The 18,988-nt window shown below is 40.8% G+C and overlaps 1 protein-coding gene across 2 annotated transcripts in view; it reads left to right on the forward strand.

Moving 5' to 3' along the window:
* Positions 1-18,988, forward strand: part of LOC128696649 (putative achaete scute target 1) — a 135,460-nt gene that overhangs the window by 8,869 nt on the left and 107,603 nt on the right. The window contains exon 1 of one of the 2 annotated variants that reach the window (XM_053787972.2): positions 17,822-18,713. The exons of the other annotated variant lie outside the window; for it this stretch is intronic. Coding sequence (XP_053643947.1) covers positions 17,908-18,713 — 806 coding nt within the window. The 5' untranslated portion in view covers positions 17,822-17,907. Of the gene's footprint in view, positions 1-17,821; positions 18,714-18,988 lie in introns of those variants that run through there. 2 annotated transcript variants of the gene reach the window in all.

Here is an 18,988-nt window from a genome sequence, read left to right on the forward strand (position 1 = left end):
GCTGGTATTCACCTTTTCATTGTCAACAACACTTAGTAACCTCATTGCAGAATTGCTTTGTAAATGTTTAGCGCTGTATGACCAGTACGGGTTTAGTGCTTAATTTGATATTATTACTATGATTATTATATTTGAATGCAACACATTTCTTTGTTCCTTCTTTGTTGTGTTGACTCGAACATTGATATATAAGCCTAAGTACGGTACAGTATATTGAAAAGTCTGTCTGATATCAAATCAGACTTGGAGCACCAAAAGCGGGTTTGCAATGTTTTCCTAAGGAAGCATTCAACTTGCACTTTTTCCTGCGCGTTTAGTCATTCGTGATCTTACTCCCTCCCTTATCCGGAGTTTGTCAACGTATTAACGGCAAGGATTGTTTTACTAAATGAACTTAAATTATATTTTTGTTATAGATTCATTATTCCCATGTAGGATTAGGCTATATTATATGTAAAAAAAAATTAGCAATGTAAGGTTAGGTTTACAAATAGGTTTTGGTGGAAAAAATTCGTAGTAATAAAATATGTTGATTTATGCACAGATCCATCTATCCATAAGATAAAATTTTGGAAAACGTCAATTTTAAGGAAATTTGTCATGTGTGATCGCGGTGGTAAAAAGACATGACACTGACAAGACACTTGAGAGACCGTTAGTAATGGAATAGGATTGTGCCCTTTTTATTTTTTAAAGACCGCATCCTGGCTTTTGGCCTTCGTTACTGACGACTGTGGAAGATTGTTTTCCTTTGCCCAGCACTGGCCCACCCAACAGCCTGACTTGATTAGAAACCGGTTAGGATTAGCGGAGAAATGAACGGGCCTCACCACCTTGACTCGATCGATGACCACCATAGGCTTCGTGAAATACCGTACAGTTCAACTCGTATTGTACACCATAAATTCATTCATGTTCATGGTATTTGATTTGTCAGGGAGGAAAATGTATCTTGACCCAAGTCTCAAGTCACACGATGACCTGCTCACTGAGCTAAGCAACCGTTGGAGTATCTTTGCGAAGTATTCACACCACTTAACAGACTCAACAGATCACATTGTGGGCTACTTATACACACCCTCTCAGTGTGATAATAATAGTGTTGGTACTATGTTTGTCAGGAGATATGCGAGAATTTCTCTTGACGTGGGACCCAGTCATATGATCCACTATTAGTGGTCTGGCTGTTGGTCATTTGACCGAGACCTTTCGCTGCCTTACTGGTCCCTTAAAAAATAGGTATCACATCATAAGATATGATGGGAGGTGTTTCCAAATCATATAAAGACACCACGTAGTAATGTAGCCGGTTTAAAGCCTGTCGACTACGTAATGGTTGCAAATCCTCTGTTCACCATCAGTCAAGAATACTATAGAAATAGGATTAAAGTCAAATTTCAGGAAATATAAACTGAAAGATACACACCTCCTTGGTGTATATGCTCCTTGAATGTCCTAATGTCAACCATGGTCTTATGAAAGGCTGCTCTGCTTAACTCTGCCAGGGTTGCCGGCTCCCACTGGCTCTACAGCATAATTTGATATATTGATGGTTTTATCAAAGAAACAAATTGACTTTATTTGTAACGTGTTTTTCCACACCTAGCTATGTTCATTGTGTCAGGTCAACTCTCCGAAAGTACCAGCTTGAATGCCGATGTTGGTTGACATTTTTATCTGCTGTTGATCTGTTGCATCAGCTTTGATTGACGTCTTCTCATGTTGTTGAATTACCTTTACGGATTTAGTGTTTTTCACGAATTACATTATTTTCTTTAAGTATAATCCTAGCAGTGCTATAAACATTGATATTTATGATCAAAAATTATATCAGAAACGCCTAAATGTATCTCGTTTAAAAATTTGTTTACCATCCACCATGGTCGCTCTGACCAGTACTAGACAACAGTCATGTGACACTAATTTAGTTGCAAATATTGACGCCAGGGTTCACGGATGAAACTTTTAAGAATTGTTAAAATATACAAGGAGACACGTACCCCTGGAATTGTTTGTGTGCTGCTGCCCCATTTTTTACTTGGAACAAAACCTAACTATTTCTAATATATTTACCCCCACATGGGAGGTGTACCTTGATGCTGACGAGAGGCGTTGCTCCGAGGAACTTGACTTAGCCTCACCTTATATGGTTAAGTGACAACCTCCCAGGATGGAGCTATTTACCCGAAGTAATAAAATCGGACAGCCTGAGCTAGGAGACAAGTAGGGCGATAAGGTGGGTTCAGTAGATTGTATGTAAATTTAATTTTTAAAGGGGTGAACTAGTAAGCCAGCGGAAGCATTCGGTCAGATGACCAAAAGCTCCAGTGGCTGGTCACCATGGTTAAATCCTTGTCAGGTAAGTCATATTATTTTCTGACGAATCCTGCCTAACCTAACCTAGTCGATATAGCACCTTCAAGATTTTCTCCCTGCAGGGCTGGGTGATCATGTATTACCCTTCCAATGAAGTGCTAAGACTCGGGTGAATGACTCTTGAGGCTACTGCCCCTTTCCTTGGATCGAATTTGATTACCTCCCATTCCATTATACAGACATAATGGATTATTATTCATTGTCAGGAGTAAGCTCTAAACCCGTAGTGTCATACAGCATGGATGGGGTTGAGCTTACTTGATAACGATCATCTCAGGATGTATCTCACATACATACAGAGAAAACAATTTATAACTACGCCATTATTATCATATAGGCAGAAAATAATTATAATTATGTGGGAGGGGAGACACGGCTTGGAAAGAGAGGACTGTTCCAATTCCTTGGACAAAGAGTCCCTCAGCATCGGCACACCCTCCATTATTAGTCATACCCTTGCGCTACTTTCTGGCTGTATTAAGTGAATAAAATGAGGAGCAGGTTGAGAATGTGTGGCCAGGTTGGTGACTCAGTGGGTGACTTTGGTTCTGGGTACTAAACTCCTGAACCAACCATGCTAAGGTACTTTTTCTGTTGAGTTTGATTGAGATTCATTGTGCGTTAGTTTAACGTGGAATGGTTTGTAGTTGGTTACACTAATGGCAGAAACGAACTGGCTAATGTGATGTACCGCACCTACATAAAGTGAGATTATATACACGTCATACTTTTATGGGCGGCTGGGCTATAAGGGAAGATTTTTTTTTTTTTGTCTAGGCTGTAAGGGAATGGCAAGAATTAGGAGTTTGGAGAGGAAAGACTAGGGTAGGATGGACCCGTAAAGAAGATTGTGGGTAGACAGAGAGAGAGGTTACAAAGGTTAAATGGTCTAACCACTTTGGGTGGGTTTTAAGGGAGTGGTTATTATAATCAAGCAAATCCTTGCGGGTTTAAAACTTGATTAAAATAATGTCACATAGTAAGCTGTGCTTTTTGCTGTTGTTTCCCATACTTGGTAGTCTAGTGTAAACGATTACTACAGCTAGTAGACTAGCAAAATACTCATTACTACAAATGCTATTACTATTACTTCTCCTACTACTATTACTGCTACTACTACTATTAATAATAATGTTATTATTATTATAAATCTGTGTTGCGGACGGTAATACTGTATGTTTCACATAAAGACTGGTGATTTACAAGAGTGGAAAAGGCACTGGAATGCTACCGGCTTCATCTCTTCAAAAGTTTTAGTTAGTTACTAGTTGTCAAAGTTACTTGTAGATAGAGACTAGTCCTGTTTTGTTTGTGTGTGTGTGTGTGTGTGTGTGTGTGTGTGTGTGTGTGTGTGTGTGTGTGTGTGTGTGTACTCACCTAGTTGAGGTTGCGGGGGTCGAGTCCGAGCTCCTGGCCCCGCCTCTTCACTGATCGCTACTAGGTCACTCTCCCTGAGCCGTGAGCTTTATCATACCTCTGCTTAAAGCTATGTATGGATCCTGCCTCCACTACATCGCTTCCCAAACTATTCCACTTACTGACTACTCTGTGGCTGAAGAAATACTTCCTAACATCCCTGTGATTCATCTGTGTCTTCAGCTTCCAACTGTGTCCCCTTGTTACTGTGTCCAATCTCTGGAACATCCTGTCTTTGTCCACCTTGTCAATTCCTCTCAGTATTTTGTATGTCGTTATCATGTCCCCCCTATCTCTCCTGTCCTCCAGTGTCGTCAGGTTGATTTCCCTTAACCTCTCCTCGTAGGACATACCTCTTAGCTGTGTGTGTGTGTGTGTGTGTGTGTGTGTGTGTGTGTGTGTGTGTGTGTGTGTGTGTGTGTGTGTGTGTGTGTGTGTGTGTACTGCCCACCTCCAGGATTGGAGTCCTGGAGGTGGAAACTTGAGTGCCTGACCGAATTTCTGATAATTGTCATATCACTAATGTTAGTTTCGCTAGATCGTTACTACATTATCAGTGCTTGTGGACTGGCTGTCTTCTAATGCTTAAATGCTCTTTCTGGCACCTGGCACTGGCATGCCTGGAGTAATTGGTCTGCCTGGCGTCTCGTGCCTCCCTACCTCTTTTGAGCTAGAACGTTTCCCCTGAACTAATCTGCTTGGACTTCCTACTCGTTTCTGTAACATTGCAAACTCCTGATGATATGTTGATTGCAGTACGAAAGGCCTAAATCTATTCAATTTCCCTGTGAGTGTTTTGCGCACGCACGCGCACGCACGCACACACACACACACACACACACACACACACACACACACACACACACACACACACACACACACACACACACACACACACACACACACACACACAGCATTTCGACATCTAAATAAGGAGTCATTCAAGACCCTGTACACTGTACGTTAGGCCCATATTGGAATATGCAGCGCCAGTTTGAAACCCTCACCTAGCCAAGCATGTAAGGAAACTAGACAAAGTGCAAAGGTTTGCAACAAGACTAGTCCCGGAGCTAAGGGGTACGTCCTACGAGGAGACGGGCTGGAGTTTTGAGACTCTATGACCGCGGGTTCAATCCCGGCCGGGGGTATGGAGAGGTTAAGGGAAATCGACCTGACGACACTGGAAGACAGGAGAGTTAGGGGGGATATGATAACGACATATAAAATACTGAGGGGTATAACCAGGATGGACAGAGACAGGATGTTCCAGAAATGGGACACAGCAACGAGGGGTCACAGTTTGAAGCTGAAGACTCAGATGAACGACAGGGATGCTAATTAGGAAGTATTTCTTCAGTCAGAGTTGTCAGGAAGTGGAATAGCCTGGGTAGCGATGTAGTGGAGGCAGGATCCATACATAGCTTTAAGAAGAGGTATGATAAAGCTCACGGAGCGGGAAGAGTGGCCGAGTAGCGGCCAGGTGAAGAGGCGGGGCCAAGAGCTTTGATTAGACCCCCCGCAACCACAACTAGGTGAGTATACACACACACACGTATGCAAAAAATTGCTATCAAGCGATGCAAGATGCAAACATAACCACGAGGGAAGTTGAAAGATAGCTCTAAGCCTTTCGTGTTGCAATCAACACATCAGCTTACAATTTTGCAATAAAGGGGATAAAATCCGAGGAAATACGTTATAAATCCCTCTGTGTCGGACACTAAATATTTATACCAGCTAGATAATCTGTATTCCGTTTAAGTCTTCGTCGTTTTCTTATATTTCCATTGCATGACGCTTATTTACAGGAAACTGTAATCCGGCTCTCACTTCATTTGCTTAACTTTCCCAAGTTTTCTTATTTGTACAACTTATCTATTTACATGTTTTGCATAAGGATTTTTTTATCGCCTTCAAATATGTTTGCATAACATTTTATTGCGTGTGGCAAATCATATATATAAATTTGAAGCATTTTAGAGACGAGTACCGATCCTTCTGTTTCTTCGCTGCAGATATTTTTTCTTATCATTAGTTTAGTTAGTTTAACGTTTTTTATTATGTACCCCATACCCATCCTGTGGGCGGTAATCAAAAGATTACAGAGTTACATAATGGGTCCAGGGACTGGGCCGCAAAGTTTTGATAGCTGAACAAGTTACAAAGGTTATAAACCATTTACATGTTCATTTCTTGAGGCATGCTTGTGTCAGAAGCTAGACACAGGTAAGGTAGGATTGTGGACACTGGAGTCGGAGTACACCTGTGGATTCCATCTCACATTGGTCTTCAGATGCATGATAGAACTCATATATTGGCTAAGTTATATGCCTTCAAAGAGGGAGTAGATTACAATCTTGGCTTGTCAGTTAGCAGTTTGAGAACAATAATACGTACGACAAAAAACTGTTCTCATTTTCATTTGTGAGAAAACCTTTTCCCAATGGAAATAAGTAATTTTGTCTGACTTTTTTGGGTTATACTGTGTTCTCTACACATATGCTGCTATATATGATAATCTGTGTAACTGTATATATGTATACCTGAATAAACTTACTTAGTCCACTGTAATAGTTTGCCTTTTATTCAGCTTATATTTTTGTCGTTTTCTTATCAGTCTCTGACGGGTAACTATGAAAAGTATTTTAATATCTTAAATGCGGTTTCTTGAATAATTTACTCGACTATAATAGGAGCTTAAATTACGTTCAATATACAAGATTTTGCTGAGCGGAATTAAACTGTTTGATAGTAAGTTTTTATTCTACCAATTTTTTTTTTTCACTTTTCTTTTGTTCCTTTTTCCATAGTTTTACAAAGGCCCTTGCCAGTGAAACAAGTCTGTTATTTGAAGGGTCTTTTTTTTTTATTCGCCGGTACTCTCCCGACCCGGGTAGCTGACTTCAGGAACCAATGCAGATCTTTCTTGAAGAAAAGTTGTCTGTTTTGGCCAATCCTCCCCTAGGTATGGGGGGGGATTGGCTAAGTGTATGGGCAATACAGTAAGTGTATGGGCCCCCCATACACTTACTGTATTGTCTCTCAGTGTACTCATAGCATCCGTTTTTCATTGGGGCATTTGGCTCCGTCTGCCGAGCCTCTTGCTTTCGTGTGAAGTGATATTTATGTGCAGAAAGTCAGATTGACAGACTGAACACATAGACTCCAAGCTGAGGGACGGATTACCTGAAACTCCTCCTCATTTTTTACATTTCTCTGCATTGGACTGAAGAAGTCACTGGTTGGCGAAGCGTTTCCAGAATAAAGATAGCCAAATGTTGCACAAGTGTCTCATTTATCAACTTGTTGGTTTTTCTAAACTATTTATTCACATACTGTTAGAATTAACTGATCTTCAGAAGTATGTTTTTCTCAGAGTTTATGGAAGGGAACTTAATATATACAAGTCCTTTCCCCAAGATCAGTATTCAGTGAGCTTGTCAAGTGCGAAGTAAAGTATTGTGATGGTTTGAGTGGCGTCGCTAACTGACGTCACTGTGTCAACCCATGAATCCATTACCAAGTAGTGATCATCTTAAGTGCTGGCTTGTGCCCGTGTTCCCACACTCTTCTCTGCGAAGCTGTTTGTACCCCCCTTTTGACCTGCTTTCTGGTGTTATTTTCCTCATGTGACCTGCCTTGTAATTTAGTGCAGGAGAATTAGCTATCAACATGGAAAACAATATGGAAAGATATTTTTTGTGAAGTTATGCCTTACGAAACTATAATAACACGATTGCAAACAAACCAGAGTACGGGTAGGGGCTCGAACAGTGGTTTACGCACTGGCCTGGAGTTTTTCCGACTCACTTGCCGTGAGTTCGACTCTCAACCGTACCGTGTTTTTTTTTTTTCTGTGAAGTTATCTGAATGTCCACTGAGATCAATGGGGAAAAGTCCCCCAAGAGTTCCGCCTATGGGATTTTTTTTTTTTCAAGATTTTCAAAGATGGCCGCTTTCCTGATGCTGTACCAATTATTTTGTCGCGTCATTGTTATGTGGAATACAAAGGTGTTCTTGGTTTCAATACTCATGTCTAGGAGTATGAGAAAGTCAGTAAAACCTTCAGAAATGCTGTAAGATGTATCCATTATGACCCTAATTCTATTTAATAAGTTGAATTCGCCATATTTAGCTTTAGTAAAATTTGTATGTTAAAGTTAGAGTTTTAGAGTTTGTAATTATGTTTGAAGCATTAACATCAATCCAAAGTGTTCTAAATTCCATTTATCAAGGCAAACTAGTCCTTATACTATTTGTGACATGCCCTCTTCAAAGGGGGCTCCTTCGGTCTGAGGAATTAGACCTTTTAATCTCCTTCCTCTGACTGAACCTAATTTAATTACCCCCCAACCTCCCCTTCCCTGTCCCATCCTCCCCATCCCTCCTTTTCCCTTTCCTCCTCCTCTTCCCCATCCCTCCCCTATTCTCTTCCTATTTTCAGCCTTTGGGATTCTCCCCACAGCCACTCGAGTTCCAAGGTAGGGGGAAGGGTACCGGATAACCCAGGATAACCAAGAAAAGCAAACAGTTCAGTTTCTTAGGTTCCCTCTCAGGATGCAGTGTGAAACATGCGGGCTGATTTACTGCTAGGAGGAGAGGAGTAGCAGGTGTTAAAAGTTTTACGAATGCTTCTCGCACTGCCCTAGACTAGACTGAACCGTGATTCTTACTCTGCATTAAAGTGTGTTCAGATTTAGATTTTTTTTTATCATTGCAATTGCTTCCCTGCTCTGCGTTTATGTTATGTGAGATACCTGGAGGTTACCTGGAGATGAATCAGCCTTCAGCCTATCATGATGTGAGGTGAGTCAGCCTTTAGCCTATTATGTGAGGTGAGTCATCCTTCAACCTGTCTTCATGTGAGGTAAGTCAATTGTCGACCTGTCTTGTTGTGAGGTGAGTCAACCTTCAACTTGTCTTCATTTGACCACATTAATTTACTTATAAGGTTCCCGACGTCAGTTCCTTAACACTTCCTGTAAACTTACGAATAAAATTGTCGAATAAAATTGTCTTTATTTTAGGTTTGGATAGTGTGGAAAATACTGTATATTTTCCGGAAATACGGTAATTTATATGTAAATAGATGTCCTATATTGTATTTTTAAAAGAAGTATGTTATCGAAAATGGGAAACTGGAAGCTGCGCCTGCGCAGAGACTCGCCATCTTGGCTTTGAATTGGATACAACGTTAATTTAATGGGAAGAATTTTTCATGCTCTAGAGGTTAAAATTGGATTGACACCTCTCAAATAGGAGGCGAAATTGTTGGATGTGCATTCCTGCATAACTTGAGATATCAGACGACTGGACAAGACAGCTCCAGGAACCTCAGATAAGCTCTCTAGATTTGTGTGTAATTCTGGCCAGCATTATTTTCATAGATTTAGTATGAGTGAGGTTTTCTGAGTATGATACACATTAATCTCCAGTCAAATTGGTGAGTGATATTAAGATATATTTTCCTTCTGTTATGTAATTGTGTATATATATAACCATTTATTATTTTTAATATACAGTCCACAAATTTATATATTTACCAGCATTCCTGGTGTATGTATATTTCATTTAATTAATAGGTCCAGAGCAACTTGTGGATATGACAGTGGTAGGTATCGAAGGGGGACATTTTTTGCGACCTAAGTGTTCCAAATTCCTACTTGTCTAACTGATAAATAATAGTTATCATTGTTCATTACTGTTATGTATATAATTATACATCCAAGTAAATGCAATTTTCCACAGATAGGTTAAGTAAAGTTACATAAAACTGCAAAAGCGTATATTTTGCCTCCTTTGGCAACAAGGCAGCCAAGCGTATCCAAAGAATGTTCAGATCTACACGATTATCACTCGTGATCCGAGGATGAGTTGCTTTATTGTCTCTCTCAAACTGGGTTCAAGGATCTGCCAATTCTCCGACCTTGAAAGTGTGGAATCACGTTCTGCTGACCTTGACTTTGACCTCTGACCTCTCCCAAGCGGATAACAAGATTCCAGTTACGACCCCGCCCTCACAATCCTTTCCCTCTTCTCCCAGGAAGCTGGTTTCATGAGTCCACGCACCCGCCATGAATATCGTCGATAACTGCCTAGATACACACATCCACGTACAAACCAACATATAAATATTTTAAACACGTACAAACCTACAGACATAGGTACAGATCCTAAGAACATGTATAACTCTTCCAAACACAAATATAACTCCGTATACTGTTTACCTGGAGTTTACCTGGAGAGAGTTTCGGGGGTACTGGAGTACTGGAGACTAAACCAGCGTAAATGCAAATGGAAATTCACTTTGTACCTGCTCAGGCAGTGTACTGAGGATACCTATTTGAGTAGTCTCGGCAGCTCTTGCTAAACCTACTTTTATGTAGAGTTGAAGACACCATACGCGCATCCTGGATGCAGCATCAAGTAACTTATTCGTTAACATGTACAGATAAATTTACCTTTAAATTGTCGAAAAACATTTAACTAAAAATGGAATACAAAGGCCACCAAACAGCAGCAATAACAAACTGTTGAGTCATTGAAGACTGTTATGCTAGAAAATTAGCACAAGAAATATATGTTTTTAACATATGTCTGCTGTTTAATCCTACGGGTTTAGCGCTCCCCCATAATTATAATAATAATTAACATATGTTTGTTCACTAAGCGGGACGGATGTACGAGCCTGAACTCCATTTTGGGCTTACTGCTCCGTTTGGGTTTTGCAGACCTGCAGCACTTTATGCTAAATAATCCACACGAGTGTAGCGAGCGGAGTGTCTAGCCTGAGCACTTCTGATTCATAAGGGTTATTTGCTAATGTGTCTCCCTCTTCCTCCAAACACTCGATCAGCCAACCACCAACCCACACATTCTCTCATCTCCCACAACTTCCCAACCTTCTTTAACATACCTACTTCCGCTGGGAAATCCCGCCTACCAATGACTATGACTTCATCTGCTGCATCTCATCTGACTCCAGTACATATATAATCGCCAGTTTTCCTCCCTGTGCTTCGGATTCTTCAAGATTGATTACCGCATCTTCTGCTGTTTTCTGTATATAATTTTAGTCTCCGGATTATGTCCATGTATTGCATAGATAAAGCTACTGGATGGCGAAACGTCTACAAAATAAAAGATATCCAGTTGTCCTACAAAATAAAAGATATCCAGTTGTTGTCCAAGTATCTAATTCATCACAGTACCGACTGTAAAGGCATTGATGCAGTGTTCCCAAATGAGTAGAGATTAATGAGAATATAACCACATTATAAAAAGTGCGCTCCTGATAAGGGAAATTTGAATTATGAAGAAATAATACCAAATTACACAGCCGTAAAAAAAAAGGAAAGGGGAAGTTGCTGCTATCGTCAACCCCCCATGCCCCCTTCCCACGGCGGACAATAGACGACCAATAACCAATATACTTTGTAATATGGCAATGATGGGTAAATATAACGGGAGCAAAACAATTATATAATCAAAGTAGGCTAATTACAAAACAACATCCCTGGAGGCCCTTTACGGGTAACCATGAACGAGCAGGGTCAAATTTCCGAACTTATGAAGAATTGAGACACTTATGCAAAACATGGGAATCTTTATTTAAAAAACTTTTCGCCACACAGTGGCTTCATCAGTCCAATACAAAGTAGAAATAGGTAAGGAGAGTAGAAGTTTTGAGGTAATCAGTCCCCTCAAGGAAGGTTCCTTGATGTTGGTGAGGGGCTCTTGATTTAGGGAATTGGATCTGTGCTCCAGTTCCCCGAATTAAGCCTGAATGCCTTCCACATCCCCCCCCCCAGGCGCTGTATAATCCTCCGGGTTTAGCGCTTCCCCCTTGATTATAATAATAATAATAATAATGAGGTAATCAGTCCCTCAACCTGGAATCGATGTGTTCAGTCCATCACTCTTGTAGGAAGTGCAGCACAGGGCCAGAGAGGTGGCTTATATACTGCGGTGAGATGAGTCCAAGCAGGAGGAGGCGGGATCACAGTGGGACCTGCCACTAGTGTAAGTAGGTCGTCGTCCAAAGGTTGGGCAAGCATTGAAGTCTTTGTACCAAGATCCCATGATGTTGCAGTGTCTGACAGATGTGATGAATGATTTTGAAAACCGACAAGTTGAAGAATTGAGACACTTATGCAACACATAGGAATCTTTATTTAAGAAACGTTTCGCCACACAGTGGCTTCATCAGTCCAATACAAAGTAGAAATGGGTAAGGAGAGTAGAAGTTTTGAGGTAATCAGTCCCTCAACCTGGAATCGATGTGTTCAGTCTATCACTCTTGTAGGAAGTGCAGCACAGGGCCAGAGAGGTGGCTTATATACTGCGGTGAGATGAGTCCAAGCAGGAGGCGGGATCACAGTGGGACCTGCCACTAGTGTAAGTAGGTCGTCGTCCAAAGGTTGGGCAAGCGTTGAAGTCTTTGTACCAAGATCCCATGATGTTGCAGTGTCTGACAGATGTGATGAATGGTTTTGAAAACCGACAAGTTGAAGAATTGAGACACTTATGCAACACATGGGAATCTTTATTTAAGAAACGTTTCGCCACACAGTGGCTTCATCAGTCCAATACAAAGTAGAAATGGGTAAGGAGAGTAGAAGTTTTGAGGTAATCAGTCCCTCAACCTGGAATCGATGTGTTCAGTCCATTACTCTTGTAGGAAGTGCAGCACAGGGCCAGAGAGGTGGCTTATTTACTGCGGTGAGATGAGTCCAATGACTCAAGAAATCGTAATGACACGATTGCAAACAAACCATACCCCCGGCCGGGATTGAACCCGCGGTCATAGAGTCTCAAAACTCCAGCCCGTCGCGTTAGCCACTAGACCAGCTAGCCACAATAAGATTCATCCAACTAGGTATATTTCTACACCATAGGAAGGTTAGCACAGGCACCTCTGTGACCACAAATGCAAGTTTTTACAGACGAATCTCCACGCTAGCTGGAGATTCGTCTGTAAAAACTTGCATTTGTGGTCACAGAGGTGCCTGTGCTAACCTTCCTATGGTGTAGAAATATACCTAGTTGGATGAATCTTATTGTGGCTAGCTGGTCTAGTGGCTAACGCGACGGGCTGGAGTTTTGAGACTCTATGACCGCGGGTTCAATCCCGGCCGGGGGTATGGTTTAGATGAGTCCAAGCAGGAGGAGGCGGGATCACAGTGGGACCTGCCACTAGTGTAAGTAGGCCGTCGTCCAAAGATTGGGCAAGCGTTGAAGTCTTTGTACCAAGATCCCATGATGTTGCAGTGTCTGACAGATGTGATGAATGGTTTTGAAAACCGACAAGTTGAAGAATTGAGACACTTATCCAACACATGGGAATCTTTATTTAAGAAACGTTTCGCCACACAGTGGCTTCATCAGTCCAATACAAAGTAGAAATGGGTAAGGAGAGTAGAAGTTTTGAGGTAATCAGTCCCTCAACCTGGAATCGATGTGTTCAGTCTATCACTCTTGTAGGAAGTGCAGCACAGGGCCAGAGAGGTGGCTTATATACTGCGGTGAGATGAGTCCAAGCAGGAGGAGGCGGGATCACAGTGGGACCTGCCACTAGTGTAAGTAGGTCGTCGTCCAAATGTTGGGCAAGCGTTGAAGTCTTTTTACCAAGATCCCACTGTGATCCCGCCTCCTCCTGCTTGGACTCATCTCACCGCAGTATATAAGCCACCTCTCTGGCCCTGTGCTGCACTTCCTACAAGAGTGATAGACTGAACACATCGATTCCAGGTTGAGGGACTGATTACCTCAAAACTTCTACTCTCCTTACCCATTTCTACTTTGTATTGGACTGATGAAGCCACTGTGTGGCGAAACGTTTCTTAAATAAAGATTCCCATGTGCTGCATAAGTGTCTCAATTCTTCAACTTGTCGGTTTTCAAAACCATTCATCACTTCTGAGCTTATCACCTAGAGACTTCATATCTCAGGACCTCAAAGAACTAACTATAATGAGAAAGGACCATACAAGTGAGATTGAACCAAGTGTTTACCTAAAGTGAATCAGAAATAAATATAAAAAATGAGAATGCTCAGACTCGCCACAATCCTGGTACCGAAACTATAGAACAAAAGCTGGTCAAAAGCATAACAAAATTATGTCGGCGACAGTGTTTGCCTAGCATTCCTGAGATCGATTTTGATAAACATTAACAAAAAATCCATCACGACTTTATCATGTATACCAGTTGTATCAGTACACCAACCTAGAGCTCACATCTGACTTTATCATGTATACCAGTTGTATCAGTACACCAACCTAGAGCTCACATCTGATCAAACATATATAGCTAGAAAAAGTCCAGAGCTTTGCAACAAGACTGATCTCAGAATTGAGAGGGGCTGACCTACGAGCAGAAACTAAAAGAAGTGAATCTAGCATAATAGAAGGACTGGTGAAGAAATGATAATTTACAACATACTCAGAATGACTTTTTAAGGGCAGACTGGGGCAGTGTTTGAAAGGCGAGGATTCATGTTTGCGAAATAATAGACTAATGGGGGCTAATGACGCAAAAGTCATAGGGACATTAGTAAAAACTTCTTCAGCCTCTTGGTTCTCAGGAAATTAAATTACGTAGACATAGTAGTGGAAACAAATGTCATACAGTTTTAAAGCTCAAGAGTATCATACAGTTAATATCAGTATCCAACAACTGATAATCGACCCCGACAATCACACCTAGGTGAGTGCAACGACAAGTACGTAGGGCGCATGTACATACACACACACAGTGACCAGCATGACGGGTGACCCAAGCGGTGATCCTCGAGACTAGTTAACAAACACGTATTACTGGAATTTGGCCGCTCACTCAGGCAAATATTATGTTTCGCAACGATACCCTGAGATCCACAATGGCCGACGCTTCAAACATTAATGTTCAATGTTATTTCTACTCAAAACTCTAATTAATACAAACGTCATGAAAATAATAAAATTTAACTTATGCAATGAAGCTTTTTTTTTAGTAAGAAATTAATTTGTAATTGTAAAATTAGGGTTCTCAGCAGTGAATAAAACTTCTAAGACGTTTCAGTATGAACTAAAACAAAAAAAATGTTGTGGTCTTGACATTTAATGAGATTTCTCGATATTAAACATTGCATTGGTGTAGCTACTTTGTAGTCAGTCCTGATCACTCTCTTCAATACATAGACTAGAATTAGTGTAAAAATAGTTTTTTTTTTTTTTTTAGATTAAGCTTGGCGTTCGCTACAAGAAATGTTGTGCCCCCGTTTCTGTCAAAGCAAGTGATGGAGGTAACTAGGTAGCTTCTCTGTCTCGCGATTAGCGGACGGAGGATTGAGCCTTCGCCATTCTTTATGCTGAATGACCTTCACGAGTTAAACACTTCATATAACGTACTACTACTAATACTATTAAAATATTGGAATGTAAACGCTTTCCACAGGCGGCAAGAAGCAGGATAAAGTGAAATAGCAAATACATCAACAAAATAATTAAATGCATAGCCAAATAAAATTTCATCTGGTGCCTCGAAATATATTTCCAGTACTATTACTTATCACAATAAACTTAAGACACGTTCATACATAGCATACTCTAAAAAAAATAGGTAGTGTAGTGAGCGATTTAGTAAACTGTATTTAGGTTGAATGTGTTTTTACAACTGTTTTGAATTTTAAGAGTAATGGCGTCAAGCGAGGAATTATTAGAAGCTTAAAACGGTAACTGGTGATTTGACTAATGATACCCCAGTAAATCTAAATAGTACGATTTATTTCCATTGGGGTTCCCCACAGTTATTACTATCAAGGTGTTCATCCATCCTAGAATAAAAATGAGCAAAGTTGACCCTGCTCGTATCTTGTTCTCACTCGACTGGTTGGACGAGTTTTCATTCCCACCCTCCCATGTCCTTGTTCCTCTGGTGTTTACACTATATTTCTGATTTAAAGGTCTATATGATTGCAAAGCCTAGTCATTTCTATGTGAATTACTACAGAATGAGCTACTTTTTAATTCCTGGAAAAAATCACAAATAAAAATATTTTTGTAAGCTAAGAAAATTCATGGTTATTATTCTGCTATTGTATTTTGTTTTAACTTTAATGTCCGGCATTTAGCATTTTGTTTTCTTAAAGTATTTCAAACACGTATTTATTGTGAATTACTCATCAGAAATGCGGTGTCATACGATTGTATTCTTGGTAAAAATGCATTTTTACTTTCTCTTCGATGTACGTAGTTTACACCCACACAAACAATTATATACTAATTATATACACAGAATAACTCAAGAAATTCTGTGCGTCATTGAGAAGTGTCTGTCTTATTTCCATTGGGTCCTTTAATCTTGTCCCCCCAGGATGCAACCCACTCCAGTCAACTAACACCCAAGTACCTATTTGTGTGTGTGTGTGTGTGTGTGTGTGTTTTGAAGATTGGGTGATAAGAGTAGAATATTCAAAAAGCCTCAGTGAGGAATCCTTACATTTTTTCTCGAAGCCATTTCATTTACTTTTTCCGAGTACAGTGTACTATTTATGTGTATGCTTATATGTATGTTGCCATGAAAACCTTGTATTGAATAGAGTAAGGAAGACTTGTTTCCTGCAATGTACAGTGCTACCCTTTATTTCGCAAAAAAAAAAATTATTCTCAGTAATTAATGCATTTATTATTTTTTATCGTTACTACTTACTCATTCTTTTAGTTACTTCTCACATAATTGTTGTCTCTTGCTAATCCTAAAATAAGTGTTTTCATGGCTTCTCTTTACCTTCTCTTGAGTGTAAAACATGTGCGAGACATTCTCTACCACAGTTTATATTTTTGTATCCTTATTTACTGCCTATGCATTTTAGAGTGGGCAATTTTATCTGTTACGTTTTCGATGCGACGTTTTCTTACACACAAAATAAAGTATTTCGCATAATTATCAAGTTTATGTTCAAGCACAATAGTGGGGGAGCCATAGTATGTATAGTGTTGCTGACATTTTATGTCTTACCTCTTTCATAATAATTATCTCATTATTTCTGTCTTAGAAGCACGATGGTCATTATATATATTATTCGTAGATAAGTAACAGAACTAGATGCGAATAAAGTGGCTAACACATAGATTTGTTCGGATTTTTAACCCCAGATCATGAGTGCATCCAGACTGGAGTGTTTATTAGACAAAGTATGTACAGTGCCTTGGGTCTAAGATTTTTTTAATTAAAAAAAAATCGTAGTTGACTCATACATAAGACAATGAAACGGCTAAATCAGACTTCATAATTTGCTTTGGTGGATTACATTAAAAACGTGTTTTTCGTATTAGCGTATATCTACTTAATAAGCATTTATAATACTGGTTCGTCTTGAGTGCCCTAGGGTATCAATGTCACTTTCTATCAAGATTAAATATTACCGTATTGTGACTACGTTGATTTATATGACATTTTAAAAGTTTTAGAAAAAAATGTTTACCTAAGACACCCATTATAGAGAATGGTTTTCTATAATAAACATTCACGGAGGATCGTTTCTCTGCTATTTCATCATATAGGATGTTTTATACACGAGGTAATGAGATCTGTCAGAACTGGGGAAACTAGCAAGGCGATAAGGATATCGTCAGGAATTTTACTGTGTTCGATAATTACAGCAGTTTTCAAGGTTTTCTTCCACACTGGGCGAGGGTAAGCTGCTGCCGGTAATGCATTCTGTGGGTGAGCATTTATACGATAGTGTAATGGTAAGCTGCAGGCAATTTATCGTGCGAGTGGGGATTTAAATGTGGTAGCCCCTCAAGGGAGGTTCCTTGACGCTGGCGAGGGGCTTTTGATCTAGGGAATTGGATCTGTGCTCCGGTTCCATAAATTGAGCCTGAATACCTTCCATCCCCCACCTACGCTGTATAATCCTACGGGTTTAGCTCTCCCCATGATTATAATAATTAAATGTGGTAGTGGTGTAGTGGGGTTTAAACTTGGCGGGGATGGGATGTAGGTGGCGCTGGTGGTGGTAAACACTTCAACGTCAACTTCCGGGGGCCGGAGTCCACAGTTATCTCCACCAGTGGGTCAGGCTGTCACACACACTACGTGGCCCGGGCTCCAGCCACCACTACTACCACCATGTTCTCCTGGATGAACAAAGATGAGGCCAAGAAAAAGTCGCTGGATGTCTACGACACTGTGTTGGACGGTCTGAGGAAAGTGTACAAGACCAAAGTGTTACCGCTGGAGTCCAACTATCACTTCCACGACTTCCACTCCCCCGCCCTTGATGATCCAGACTTTGATGCCAAGCCCATGATCCTGCTGGTGGGGCAGTATTCCACTGGTAAGACCACTTTCATCCGCTACCTATTGGAGAGAGACTTCCCCGGCATCAGGATAGGTCCAGAGCCCACCACAGATGGCTTCATCGCTGTCATGTATGGTGACACTGATGGTTCCATCCCTGGTAACGCCTTGGTCGTGGACCCCAAGAAGCCCTTTAGACCTCTCTCCAAGTTTGGAAATGCTTTCCTCAATCGGTTTCAGTGCTCACAAGTGAACTCGACAGTGTTGAAGGGGCTGTCTATCATTGACACTCCCGGCATCCTTTCTGGTGAGAAGCAAAGGGTGGACAGAGGTTATGAGTTCACTGGGGTCCTAGAGTGGTTTGCTGAGCGTGTGGACAGAATTATTCTTCTCTTTGACGCACACAAACTTGACATTAGTGATGAGTTTAGGCGCTCAATTGAAGCTCTCAAAGGTCATGACGATAAAATCCGCATTGTACTTAACAAGGCTGATATGGTTGATCACCAACAATTGATGAGAGTATATGGTGCCTTAATGTGGTCTCTAGGGAAAGTGCTTGCTACTCCAGAAGTGGCACGAGTGTATATTGGATCATTTTGGGATCAGCCACTTCGCTATGATGTTAACCGAAGGTAGGACTTCTTTTGTTTATTTTGCAGAGCCACCCCCCCAAGGGACGTCCTTTGATGCCCCTGTGGGGCTCTTGATCCAGAGAATTTGGCCTTATAATACTTTTCCTTGGGTTGAACATAATGGAGGAAGACTACAGCAGGCCTGACCCCTCAAGGGAGGTTCCTTGATGCTGGTGAGGGGCTCTTGTTCTAAGGAATTGGATCTGTACTTTGGTTCCCTAAATTGAGCCTGAATACCTTCCATCCCCCCCTCTCACATGTGATGTATAATCGTA

This window comes from Cherax quadricarinatus, chromosome 46, assembly GCF_038502225.1.
Source record: "Cherax quadricarinatus isolate ZL_2023a chromosome 46, ASM3850222v1, whole genome shotgun sequence".
In the NCBI taxonomy this organism is placed as follows: domain Eukaryota; kingdom Metazoa; phylum Arthropoda; class Malacostraca; order Decapoda; family Parastacidae; genus Cherax; species Cherax quadricarinatus.